The sequence below is a fragment of the Myxine glutinosa genome, chromosome 6, assembly GCF_964187855.1.
Source record: "Myxine glutinosa chromosome 6, kmMyxGlut1.1, whole genome shotgun sequence".
Classification (NCBI taxonomy): domain Eukaryota; kingdom Metazoa; phylum Chordata; class Myxini; order Myxiniformes; family Myxinidae; genus Myxine; species Myxine glutinosa.
The window spans coordinates 153,730,528-153,744,853 of NC_136266.1; the positions used below are offsets into that span (position 1 = coordinate 153,730,528).

Genomic DNA, 14,326 nt, shown 5'->3' on the forward strand with positions numbered 1-14,326 from the left:
CGTCACGTTTCCAAGAACGTATCTAGGACGTTAGGCGACGCATGACTGTATGTATGTATATATATATTTTGCTTTTGCTTCGACAAATACACGAAACAGATCACAAAGACAGCCTTCTTTCACCTGAAAAACATCGCCCGTCTCCGTCCATCCCTCTCCTCCGTGACTGCAGAAACCCTCATCCACGCCTTCATCACTTCCCGTCTGGACTACTGCAATAGCCTCCTCTATGGTTCACCCTAAAAAATCACCAATAAACTCCAATACATTCAGAACTCCGCTGCCCGTCTACTCACCCATTCCCGGACCCGTGACCACATCACCCCCGTCCTTTACAAGCTTCACTGGCTCCCCATCTCCCAGAGAATCCAGTACAAAATCCTCCTCTTGACCTACAAAGCCCTCCATAACCTGGCCCCATCCTACCTGGCTGACCTCCTCTCCAGACACACTCCCACCCGGAACCTCCGCTCTGCTGGTACCAACCTCCTGACCCCCTCCCCCCCCCCCCCCCCCCCCATCCGGACCAAATTCAGATCCTGGGGGGACAGGGCCTTCTCCATCGCTGCTCCCACCCTCTGGAACTCACTACCTCACACCATCAGAGACTCCTCCTCACTCACCACATTCAAAACATCACTCAAGACCCACCTGTTCAACACTGCATTCAACATTTAACCCGCAGCATCTAACCCCTGACTATCTCTTCTCCTTCTCCCTCCTTTGTGCTTTGAATATTTCCCTATTGATTCTTCTTTTTTGCAATTGTTTTTATGTTTTGCTATGCATTATGTTTTGCACTCTGTCAAAGCGTCTATTGAATAGCTGTGGCGCGATCCGGCCAACGTTCGGGGATCGGGTTAATCGGGGTAACTGTTAGGCCGTGGTGTCATCCGCTCGGCAAACCAACATCCTTATCCGCGGGCTGTAACAATATATATATATATATATATATGTATATGTATAATTGTATATATATATATATATATATACTATATATATATATACTATATATATACTGTATATATACTATATATACAATATATATATACATACATATATATATACATACATATATACTATATATACATACATATATACTATATATATATATATATATATACATATATATATATACATACATATATACTATATATATATATATATACATATACATATACAGTACATATATATATATATATATATATATATATATATATATACATATATATATATATACATATATATATATACATATATATATATATACATATATATATATATATATACATATATATATATATACATATATATATATATACATATATATATATATACATATATATATATATACATATATATATATATACATATATATATATATACATATATATATATATATATATATATATATATATATATATATATATATACACAGTATATATATATATATATATATATATATACACACACACACACACACACACACACACACACACACACACACACACACCTTCGTGGCTCCCTCTCAACTCCGCCGCACAAACATGATTAATAGTAAATATCATCATTTTAAACTTTCTCTGTGTATTCATCACCCTGGTGTTGGGCTAGCGGCTAGGGTGCCAGCTTAGGATCCTGGGTTCGAATCCCGGTCGATCGCTGAATTAACGCCAGGGGGGTTGACTCAGCCTGTCATCCTTCCGAGGTCGGCAAATTGAGTACCAGTTCACTGGTAATTCCCTGTTTGTCGTAAAAAGGCGACAAAAAGGGTTGGCGGCAGGAAGGGCATCCGGCCGTAAAACATTGCTTCAAAAAAAGGGGACCAAAAAACAACAACAACCACGGTCCCCGAAAAAGGCCAACCCCCGCTTGCGGGGAAAAATGGCCTCTAAAGGTGGTTTTTCTGTGTATTCATCAGCCCCATGTGACCTTCCCGTCACTGTTAAGCACCCAAACCACATGCGGCGTCTTGCTCAGGGATACCTGCCTGGTACATCTTGCTCCCACATGAATAATAGCTGGCACAAGCTTTGTGTATGTTCACGTCATTAATACAAACTTTGTCAAAGAGTTGGTTGTCATTAGTTTGTTTGTAATGATGCACAGCATCATCTTCCCAATTGCAGACATCCATTAAATAAATTACCAAACCTGCCATGTTCACAGGAGGTACTTTCTCAAGTTTCAAAGTCAATTCCCTGGTAGTGATCCGTTGGGGGTTTGGGTAAAACTCACTCATCCACAGTTTGGGCCTTGCACCGGCCCACATAGTCGGGGGTTTATGCAGTGTGAGCAGCTGCAAGATCCGTTCTTTTGGCGAAATGATGAAATTATCCAACTCTTTTGTTGTGCAGAAGCACACCCCTTCTTCTCTAAACTACTTTTCCAAGTATTGTCGGCTTCTTTTCGAAGCTTTGTGAGCCATTTCTGTTAACGATCCTCATCTCACGCACATGTTGTTTGTAAACATTCCCTGACAAACACTGCTGATAAGAGGACCTGCACATGCACGCTGAGCATTCTGGGGCGGATTCCGTCATTTTGAAGGTCCCGTATTGTAAACTGTCTTTGGGAATTGCAGGACACGATCATAGCCTTGGTTTCTGTGCTTCAAGTGATCATAAGGATATGACGTGTGTCCTGTAGGCTGTGTGGTTTGGCTGTGACGTTGGAAAACAATTCTATGGAAAGGCTGGTGTTCATGATCTTAAATTGTAAGTACATTTACAACTCATTATGGTATTAAACAAAATGTGATGGTTGAGGATGTTTCCCTCAGTGTAACCTTCCCCCTCCATCTTTGCCTTTTCAGGTTTGATTATGAAATGGTTTTTGGTTGCAAGGAGACTGCGTTGAATAAGGCTGAAAGGTTGATCTATGGAGATTCTATGATGACTCACGCCATGTTGATAACTGCCTACTCAGAAAAGGTCTGTTCCTCATCATGACGTCTTTGTGGCAGTCTGAGACGAGAAGCACACTTAAGCGTTTTCCATGTTCAGTTGGACCCTGCCATCTTGTGAAATCCTTTTTTTTTTTTTTTTCTTTTTTTTTGTATGCTGAATCGAGGCTCGTGAAAGAGCTGACATTTACTTCACAAACAAATCAACCAGACAAACAAAATATATAAAAAGAGGGAGCGGAAGACAAGAGAAGGGGAAGCACACAAACACTTGAGAGCACACAACATTTAAGAGCAGGGAGATGTGTGGGAGGGAGAGGGCTTGGGGGGAGGAGGCGTGGGAAGGGGGGGGGGGGGTGGGAGAAGTATAAAACACAAGGACACCAAGGACTTCCAGGACAGAAGTTGGTATTTCAAAAAAGTGGAATTGGGGTGAAATTAGCGGGGATAGAAAAGATCAAGGTTTTGGATGGGGGAAGATAAGAGATGGTGGTGAACAGTTGTTTTAAAGACCTGGAGGGTGGAGTGGGATTGAAGAGAGTGAGGGAGTTTGTTCCAGAGGCGGGAGAAAAGAGAAAAGAGGAATGAAGGAGTGAAGGTGAGCAGAGAGTTTTGATTTTGGCAGTTTAACCATAAGAGGGTTGCAGGCAGATCTTGTGCGACCTGTAGGAATATTTGCGGGACAGAGCCCAGAGACAGCTGGGGGGGCAAGGCCAGAGAGGAGTCGGTAGAAAACGGAAAGACCACCAACCTGCCTGCGGTGAGTGAGTGAGAGGCCCTTGGAGTTAGCTTCATCGCGGGAGATTCCAATGATTCTGAATGCTTTGGTTTCAACAGCGTGAAGATTAGCTAGGTGTGGGGCAGGAGCACCAGTCCAGAGGGGAGAGCAGTATTCCATTGAGCTGCGGATGAAAGCCTTGTATGTGGTGAGGAGCTCAGGTGTGCCAAGGAAGGACTTCGCACGACGGAGGATACACAGTCGGCGACTGGCTTTGGAGGCCAGATTTGAAATGTGGTTTTCCCAGGAAAGATCATGGCAGATAGTGAGACCCAAAAGCTTGAGTGACAGAACTTCTTGGAGAGGATTATTCAGCAAGTGGATGGGAGGGTTGTCCAGTCGGTCTTTTCAGAGAGACATCGTAAGAGTGTGAGATTTGTCAGGATTGAAAGACATGTTCCACTTGTTTGCCCAGTCTGTGATTTTGTCCAGGTCTGCAGAGAGTGAGGAGGCTGCAGACTGCCGATCTGAGGGATGAAGAATGGAGCGACAGAGTAGAGTCATCAGCAAAGAGATAGAGAGGATTTTCAAGAGAGTCAGAGAGATCATTGATGAAGACCAGAAAAAGCACAGGGCCCAGAACACTGCCTTGGGGAACTCCAGCCTGAACAGGAAGAGGAGATGAGAGAAACCCATTCAGGGCCACACGTTGACTACGACTCGAGAGGAAGTCCGCCAGCCATGCGTGGAGATTTCCATGGATACCAAAAGAGGAGAGTTTGGTGAGCAGAGCGGGGTGCCAGACCGTATCGAAGGCACATATGTCAAGGGAGACGGCTATAATTTCCTATTTGGCATTGAGGACCTCCATCCATTGTTGAGAAAGCAGAAGCAGCATGTCCAGAGTGGAGTGACCAGGTCTGAAACCAAATTGATGATCAGAGATGAAGCCATTGGAGAAGAGGAAAGATTTCATATCTGAAGCAATGATGGATTCCATGACTTTGCTGATAATTGGGAGAAGGCTGATTGGTCTGTCGTTGCTGGGATCTGTTTTTGCACCTTTTTGTGCAAAGCGGTGATGTTGGCAGATTTCCAAGCAGATGGCAGATGACCTTGAGCAAAAGAGAGGGTGAAGAGAACAGAGAGAGGGAGTGAAAGAGCGGAAGAACAGGATTTTAGGACCCGTGGGCTGATGCCGTCAAGTCCAGTTGCAGAATCAGAGTCGAGGGTTGACAGAAACTTTTCCACCTTGTCAGGAGGAAAGGACAGAGCCCAGGAGCAGCTGAGTACGACTGGGTACGGTGGGTACAGAGAGGGATGGGTTTGGGACACAAGATTTAGAGGCAAACACAGAGTTGAGGCATTCAGCTTTTTCACGTGCGTAGTCAGCCGTGTGGCTGTTTGAGGTGAGGGAGGGGATGGAGGGGGAACAAACACCAGAAACAGATTTGACCAGACGCCACCAGGATTTGGAAGAGGGAGACAGATAAGAGTTCTGTCCTGAGAATGGAGAGATATTGTTTCCTGGCTCTCCTGAGGGTGGACACACACTTGTTTCGGGCTTTGTGAAAGGAAATGAGATTTCCTTCCGTTGGATTTGCTTTCCAGGAGAAGAAAGCAAGTTGTTTCTGGGCAATAGCCTCACCACAAGATTCCGTGTACCATGGACGGGAGGAAGGGTATGACAACTGAAGACAACAACAACAACAACATGCATTTTAAGGCCATTTTCCCTGCTAGAGCGGGGGTTAGCCTTGCGGACAACTGAAGACGAGATGTGATAAATCTGTGCATGAGAGAGAGCAATTTACTTTGGAAGAATTCCCAGGATGAGTTGATGTCAGAGGCGGTAGAGATGGGAGACCAGTCCAGATGATTGATGGCTGTTTAAAGACCGTGCCAGTTGGCCTGAGTGAAATGCCAGACTCGTCGACGCTGAGGCTCTCTGAGAATGGTCAGAGAGATGTCCACTTTAACAAGCACATGATCAGATGAGCCGATTGGAGCAGAAGAAGAGCAGCAGACATTTTCAGGGAAGTTAGTCATAACCAAGTCCAGAAGAGAAGATGCTCTGTCGACTGAGATCCGGGTCGGGAAATTGACAGATTGTGTCAGTCCCAGTGAGTCACAGAAGTCCTTTGCTGAAGAGCAATGGCTGGTGAGAGAGGTACCCACACCCAGCCAACTGCCATGGTGACAATTGAAATCACCACATATGAGGAAGAGAGAGTTGGGATGGGTAGATCGAAGTTGGTCCATATTATCAGACAGCGAGATGTAGATGAAAGTCATCACTGTTTGGTGGACGGTACAACACACATATGAACAAAAGGTGGGAGCGAAGGGGAAGCCGTAGCCAAAGGTATTCCTGGGGGTGAGGTGGAGAGAGGGCAGTGCAGGGCAAGTGAGGAAGAGTTTTTTTTATAAAGATAGCAACCTCCCCTCCAGGACGAGGCTCAGGTCTATCATACCGGAGGAGGGAGTAACCTGGGAGAGATACCAAGGAATCAGAGACATCATGAAGGAGGAAAGTTTCTGTTGAGCAGATCACGTCTGGTTTGTCAGAAGCAACCTGTATGGAGAGATCATTCAAGTTTGAGCGAAGGCCCCGGATGTTTGAGGTCCATACTGTTAAAGAAGAGGAAGGGGGAGCATCGGATACAGAACAGGGGGGGGGGGGGGGGGGGGGAGTGGTAGGGTAAGATGTGGAAGAGGAGGAAGAGGTAGGGAGAGCAGTTGAAGGTGTGTCAGAGATTTCAGAATAGCTTGGAGAAAGGGAAGAATGGGGTGGACAAAAGGTTTGATGGTGATTGGGTGAGGCGCAGTGAGGTGTTATTTGAGGAGGGGAAGAGTGAGGCAGAAGGTTGAGGGAGATGAAGGGGGAAGAAGTGGGGAGGACGCTTTGAGGAGGGGTGAGAGGGGAGTCTAGGAGGGGAGGAGTGAGGGAGAGTCTCGGAGGGGAGGGGTGTGGGAGGAGTTTAGGAGGGAAGGGGCAAAGGGGGAGATCTGAAAGGGATGGGTGATGGGGAAGATTTGGAGGGGAGGGGCAAGGGGGAAGATTTGAAAGAGATGGGTGATGGGGAAGATTTGGAGGGGAGGGGCAAGGGGGTGGATTTGGAGGGGAGGGGTGATGGGCAAGTTTTGAAGGGGAGGGGTGATGGGGAAGTTTTTGAGGGAAGGGGTAATGGGGAAGTTTTGGAGGGAAGGGGTGATGGGGAAGATTTGGAGGGGAGGGGTGAGATTGGATTTTGAAAAATGTGCGATTAATGGGAAACGAACATTTCTTGCAAAATGAGTTTCTTGAGACCTTCGAGTCAAAAATACGTTTGAGGACGCTGAAGGATGGGTGGAGTTCTGGAGAGTTTAGGGAATGTATGAAAGAGGCACTGCAACTGTAAGAGATGGAATTTTTTTTTGGAATGAATAGATTTGGTGAGCAAGTCGAAAGCATTCTTTTATAGAAGAAGAAGAAAAAGGTGTTATAGTATATGACAGAATACAGTTCTTCAGGGGACAGTTGAAACATTTTTTTAACGACATGAACATGTGATCACGAACAACGTGGTCGAAGAACGAACGAACAAATAACGAACAACGGATAAGAACAGAGAAGGGAATTTTTTTTTTTTTTTTTTTTTTTTTTTTTTTTGAGTTGAGCTGAAAACAGAGACCGAACGTGAAACGTGAAAAATAGAGACCGAAAGTCATTGCGAGCGCAATCGAAGATCCGCTGAGACAGAAACAAAGCCTCAAGCCAAGGTCAGACACGGTAGCCTACTAGTACTACACCAGGCCTCAGAATACGCGACACAAACTAACCGACGATTCTGTACACAGGTATGAAAAACCAACACCAAGAATACTATTAAAGACACACCAATAGTTACACACACCGAAAGAAAGATACAGTTTCGACAAAAACACAATTGTGAAAAGTTACTTAACTTCGAAAGCGTGCGCGCATGGACAGCTTTGAAGAGACGTGACGTGACGAGAAGAGACATGAAGAGACTTTGAAGAGACTTTGAAGAGATTTAAAACGTTAGACAAGTGGTCGATGTTCGGGGAAGTTAGGGGGAGAAGAGAAAATCTAAGAAATAAGCAATACAGCGAAGGAAAGAACTTAAATTCACAGAACACCTATGGGGGTAGGGAAGCCGAGATAAACTAGGCCGCGCACGCGGTGGGACAGAAAAGGATTAAATTATACAAAAGTTTGCAAGAATTGCAAATCAACACCAACTGGAAAACACACTGCAACACATGCACAATAAAAAGCGAGTAGAAATTGACGAAGACACGAATGGAAAAAATACTATAACTTTTGCTGCCGTGCAGAGGTCGAAGACGCTTCCTTGCTCCAGGGACCGGAAACGGAAGTTTTGACGACACTTCCTTTGCTTTTCTTGTATCACTTCCTTACCAGAGTTACAGGATATACTTTTAATTATGGCATAACCTCCAGCCAGGTGGATGGAGGTTATGTTTTCACCCCTGTATGTTTGTCTGTGAACAAGATATCTCAAAGTTATGGATGGATTTGGATGAAACTTGGTGGACAGGTGGGGTGTGTGACAAGGACGAATCGATTCAATTTTGGTAAACATCTGAATATGGATTTGGATACGAGGATTATTTCTTTTTTTCAGTTATTCTTCACCATTGAGGGGGGGGGGGGGGGGCTAAAACGATATATAGCAGGTTATCTCAAAAAGTTTTTGTTTGTATTTTGGGGGTTTTTTGTTTACAAGTTTCTGATCATGTGCTTGTCAAAGTGGACATCTCTCTGGCCATTCTCAGAGAGCCTCCTCAGCGTCGACGAGTCTGGCATTTCACTCAGGCCGACTGGGACAGTCTTCAAGCAGCCATCAATCGTCTGGATTGGTCTCCCATCTCCACTGCCTCTGACATAAATTCTTCCTGGGAATTCTTCCAAAGCAAACTGCTCTCTCTCATGCACAGATTTATCCCATCTCATCTTCAGTTGTCTTAGCCTTCCTCCCGTCCATGGTACACTGAATCTTGTGGTGAGGCAGTTGCCCTGAAACGACTTGCCTTTGCCTCTTGGAAGGCTAATCCAACTGAAGGCAATCTCAGTTCCTTCCACCAAGCTCGGAACAAGTGTGTGTCTACCCTCAGGAATGCCAGGAAGCACTATCTCTCCTCACTCAAGAATGAACTCTCAAACCTGTCTCCTTCCTCCAAATCCTGGTGGCGTCTGGTCAAATCCGTTTCTGGTGTTTGTTCCCCCTCCATCCCCTCCCTTACCTCAAATGGCCACACAGTTGACATCGCACGTGACAAAGCCGAATGCCTCAACTCTGTGTTTGCCTCAAAATCTTTAGTCCCAAACCCATCTCTCTCTGTTCCCACCTTTCCCAGTCGAACCCAACTGCTCCTGGACTCTGTGTCCTTCTCTCCTGACAAGGTGGAGGAGTTTTTGTCTAACCTCGACTCTGATTCTGCAACTGGACCAGACGGCATCACCCCACGGGTCCTAAAATCCTGCTCTGCCGCTCTATCTCACCCTCTCTCTGTTCTTTTCACCCTATCTTTTGCTCAAGGTCATCTGCCAGCATCCTGGAAATCAGCAAACATTACCGCTTTACACAAAAAAGGTGCAAAAACAGATCCTTGCAACTACAGACCAATCAGCCTGCTCCAAATTATCAGCAAAGTCATGGAATTGCTTTGGATATGAAATCTTTCTTCTTCTCCAATGGCTTGATCTCTGATCATCAATTTGGTTTCAGACCAGGTCACTCTACTCTGGACATGCTGCTTCTGCTGTCTCAACAATGGATGGAGGTCCTCAATGCCAAACAGGAAATCAGAGCTGTCTCCCTTGACATATCACGTGCCTTCGATACGGTCTGGCACCCAGCTCTGCTCACCAAACTCTCCTCCTATGGTATCCATGGAAATCTCCATGCATGGCTTGCGGACTTCCTCTCTGGTCGTAGTCAACGTGTGGCCCTGAATGGATTTCTCTCATCTCCCCTTCCTGTTCAGGCTGGAGTTCCCCAAGGCAGTGTGCTGGGCCCTGTGCTTTTTCTGGTCTTTATCAATGATCTCTCCGACTCTCTGGAAAATCCTCTCTATCTCTTTGCTGATGACTCCACTCTCTGCCGCTCCATTCCTCTTCCCTCAGATCGGCAGTCTGCAGCCTCCTCACTCTCTGAAGACCTGGACAAAATCACAGACTGGTCAAACAAGTGGAACATGTCTTTCAATCCTGACAAATCTCACACTCTTACTATGTCTCTCCGAAAAGATCGACTGGACAACCCTCCCATCTACTTTCTCAACAATCCTCTCCAAGAAGTTCTGTCGCTCAAGCTTTTGGGTCTCACTATCTGCCATGATCTTTCTTGGGAAAACCACATTTCCAAGCTGGCCTCCAAAGCCAGTCGCTGACTGGGCATCCTCCATCGTGCGAAGTCCTTCCTCGGCACACCTGAGCTCCTCACCACATACAAGGCTTTCATCCACAGCTCAATGGAATACTGTTCTCCCCTATGGGCTGGTGCTCCTGCCTCACACCTAGCTCGGCTTCACGCTATTGAAACCAAAGCTTTCAGAATCATTGGAATATCCCGCGATGAAGCTATCTCTGAGCGCCTTTCACTCACTCACCGCAGGCACATAGGTGGTCTTTGTCTTCTACCGACTCCTCTCCGGCCTTGCTCCCCCAGCTCTCTCTGTGCTCTGCCCCCAAATATTCCTACAGGTCGCACAAGATCTGCCAGTAACCCTCTGATGGTTAAACTGCCGAAATCTCGGCTCTCTGCTCACCTTCACTCTTTCATTCATTCCTCTTTTCTCTTTTCTCCCGCCTCTGGAACAAACTCCCACACTCCCTTCAATCCCACTCCTCCCTCCAGGTCTTTAAAACAGCTGTTCACCACCATCTCTTATCTTCCCCCATCCAAAACCTTGATCTTTTCTACCCCCACTAATTCACCCCAGATCCACCTTGTTTGAAATTCCAACTTCTTTCCTGGAAGTCCTGGCAGTGTCCATATGTTTTATACCTCTCCCACCCCCCCTTCCCATGCCTCCCCCCCAAAGCCCTCTCCCTCCCACAAATCTCTCGATGTCTCCATGTCTCTCAGTCCCTGCTCTCAAATGTTGTGTTTGTGTCCTTCCCCCTCTCTCCCCATCTTGTCTACCGCTCCCGATGTTATTTGTTTTATGTGTCGGTTTGTCTTTCTGTGTGATTAATGTTCGCTCTTACCACGAGCCTCGATCTTGTATACAAAAAAAAGAAAAAAAAAAGATCGAGGCTCCTGTAAGAGCTAGCATTAATCACAACAAAAAGCAAAACTGACACAAAACATGATAAAGGGAGTGGGAGACAAGATGGGGAGAGAGAGGGAAGCACACAAGTACAACAGTAGAGAACAGGGACATCGGGAGATTTGTGGCAGGGAGAGGGCTTGAGGGGGAGGAGGCGTGGAATGGGGTGGGAGAGGTATAAAACACGGACACTGCTAGGACTTCCAGGAAAGAAGTCGGTATTTCCAAAAAGTGGATCTGGGGTGAATTAACGGGGGTAGAAAAGATCAAGGTTTTGAATGGGGGAAGAAGAGAGATGGTGGTGAACAGCTGTTTTGAAGACCTGGAGGGAGGAGTGACATTGAAAAGAGTGAGGGAGTTTGTTCCAGAGGTGGGAAAAAAGAGAAAAGAGGAATGAAAGAGTGAAGGTGAATAGAGAGTCTTGATTTTGGTAGTTTCACCAGCAGAGGGTTGCTGGCAGATCTTGTGCGACCTGTAGGAATATTTGGGGGACAGAGCTGGGGTAGGCCGGAGAGGAGTCTGTCGAAGACAGAAAGACCACCAACCTGCTTGTGGTGAGAGAGTGAAAGGCCCTCAGAGTTAGCTTCATCGCGGGAGATTCCAATGATTCTGAAAGATTTGGTTTCTGCAGCGTGAAGCCGAGCTAGGTGAGAGGCAGGAGCACCAGCCCAGAGGGGAGAACTGTTATTCCATTGAGCTGCGGATGAAAGCCTTGTATGTGGTGAGGAGCTCAGGTGTGCCAAGGAAGGACTTCGCACGACGGAGGATGCCCAGTCGGCGACTGGCTTTGGAGGCCAGTTTTTAAATGTGGTTTTCCCAGGAAAGATCATGGCGGATAGTGAGACCCAAAAGCTTGAGTGACAGAACCTCTTCAAGAATATTGTTCAGAAAGTTGATGGGAGGGTTGTCCAGTCAGTCTTTTCGGAGAGACATAGTGAGAGTGTGAGATTTGTCAGGACGGATTTGTACGAAACTTGGTGGAGAGGTTGGGTGTGTGACAAGTATGAATCTATTCAATTTTGGTAAAGGTCTGACTATGGATTTGGATACGATAATTAGTTAATTTCTCAGTGATTCATCACCATTGAGGGATTGGGCGGAAAGTGATAAATAACATATTTTGAAAAGTTATGGACGAGTTATGACTAAACTTGGTGGATGAGTTGGTTAGGTGACAAGAACAAGCCGATTAGATTTTGGTTTAGGTCCGAATCCAGATCCGGCCTATCAGTAGGATACAAAGCATAAATTGTTCAGGCTGGCGGAGGTATGCGCTCTAACGAGTGCCGTTCTAGTTGGCAATTAATTAACCATGCCAGCCTCGCTCTCTCCCCCCCCCCCCCCCACCCCCCCTCCCCCACCCTCCTCGTGTCATAGCAAAGGGGTTAAAATCGTGTTGACTCAAGACAATTAAATTTTTCACTTTTAATTAATTTGTAACAAATTCTAAAAAAAACATTCCACTTTGACATTATGAGGTATTATGTGTCTATCAGTGGCAAAATATCTCGATTTAATTCACTCTAAATTTTCAGGCTGTAACGTAACAAAATGTGAAAAGTTCAAGGGGTGTGAATACTTTCTGAAGGCACTGTGCATGTACTGTTGGCTCCCCTTGGCTGTCTTTTTAATCCATATATCTCCACTTTGAATCATGTACATCTTATCTCATTCTCATTCACTCTTTTGCTCATATCTCGTTCACTCTTTTGCAGGAGGAAGGGAAATGTTTTGAAAAATGGAGAGTAGAAAACTCTTGGGGAGATGATCGAGGACAAAAAGGTCAACACGACGGTTAATGTATATATTCTTTTTTTCATATCTTACCTTAAATATGTGCATAATGTTTTTGTTTCTCCACAGGTTACATCCAGATGTCGGATGACTGGTTTGGAGAGTACGTCTATGAAGTAGTTGTCGATAAACGTTTCCTTTCCGAGAATGTTTTGTCTGTGTTTGACAAGAAACCGCACATTCTCCCTGCCTGGGATCCAATGGGTGCTCTTGCCTAAGGTATAATCTTGTGGCTTCACGTTGACCTTCCGTCACTATTTTCATCCTGTATGTTCTACCTTTTTCATTTCGATTCTCCCCCTACAAGTGGTTTCTTTTCATGTAAGCAAGTTCTGACTTAACTTGTTTATAGCCTTGACCATCCTGCAAAAAAAAGATGTAATTACAAGACCTTGGGTAGGACCCAACCACCAGGTGTTACACACAGGTATTAACGTGATTACCAGCGCTAGCTTGCTAAAGGCCTACGAGGGCACAATGCTGTTGTGTGCATCTATGGCACCGTACTAGGTACCTCGTGGAAACTTGTTAACATGACTTGCCAAGTATAAGCTTTCTCTTCCTTTATATCTCCTAATATTCCCTTCCAACATACCGCCGGCTATCAAATAAAGCTTGCAATATGTTGTAAAATTGGCCAAAACGTTGTAATACCCTTCAAAGCTCGTTCTACCTACCGTTAAGGTTTTTCCCCTAGACAAGGTTTTCAGAGCCAAACATTGACTTGTATTCCAGTGGAATTACGAGTCACAAATTGTTGGGATGAATGCCCGACACCACCTGAAAACTGAGGAAAAGGACAAACTTCGGCACTTCAAGATCAAGGGGGAAAAGAACCTTGTGACTTCACCTGTACGCATCCTTAAATTGTTGATTCCCAAACAAACTGTACCATTACATGATGTCTGTTGTAATAATTTTTACGAACAAACGCTTCTCTTTCTCTCATTCCTTTTCACCGACAATTCATTGCCATTTTGTCTTTCAGATAGTGACGGCCATTTTGATTTTGATATCCTTTTCAGACGCATTACACTTTTACCACTGCGCCTTTTTCAAACTTTCTGCTCAGGATCATCACTATAGACTGATATTTTGCTTGCCTCGGACATGTAAAAGCATTATCGCATGTTTTGAGACAAACGGGCTTGGTCATTACAATCTCAATAAAAAATATTTTAATAAAACAACTGTTAACCTGTCTGGCAGTCTTTAATTAATAAATTGTTCAAGATAAGATAGTACAGAGGTACACACACTAGCCTCGGCCTGAATCCCGACCCAGCTATAAACTGCGGTCCTGGTTATTCCACCTGCAAGGCGATCCATAAATGTGTACACCGTCCCTCGAATGGATGTGGTTTCATCCCGAAACCAACTGATATAAACAATAAAAAAAAATTGAGACGTTCTGAAATCTAAACAAAGTATTAAGTTCACTTCTACTTTATAGTCGACAAGTTGGGTCACCTGATCAAGCCGGTTGCTTAGACTTTCGTGAAACGTCAAGATTATTGTTTCAGCTGCAACAATAAATTAACTCTGGGGTGCAACACGCCAAGGATGGGCCAAATGGCCTGTGTATTTCCTTGTTTATATTCTAAGGT

The 14,326-nt window shown here is 45.1% G+C and overlaps 1 protein-coding gene across 1 annotated transcript in view; it reads left to right on the forward strand.

The window, feature by feature from the left end:
* BLMH (bleomycin hydrolase) overlaps positions 1 to 13,920 on the forward strand; it is a 68,612-nt gene extending 54,692 nt beyond the window's left edge. The window contains exons 9-12 of the mRNA XM_068101161.2: positions 2,650 to 2,717; positions 2,816 to 2,933; positions 12,641 to 12,707; positions 12,789 to 13,920. Coding sequence (XP_067957262.2) covers positions 2,650 to 2,717; positions 2,816 to 2,933; positions 12,641 to 12,707; positions 12,789 to 12,937 — 402 coding nt within the window. The 3' untranslated portion in view covers positions 12,938 to 13,920. The remainder of the gene's footprint in view (positions 1 to 2,649; positions 2,718 to 2,815; positions 2,934 to 12,640; positions 12,708 to 12,788) is intronic.
* The last annotated feature ends 406 nt before the right edge of the window (positions 13,921 to 14,326 follow it).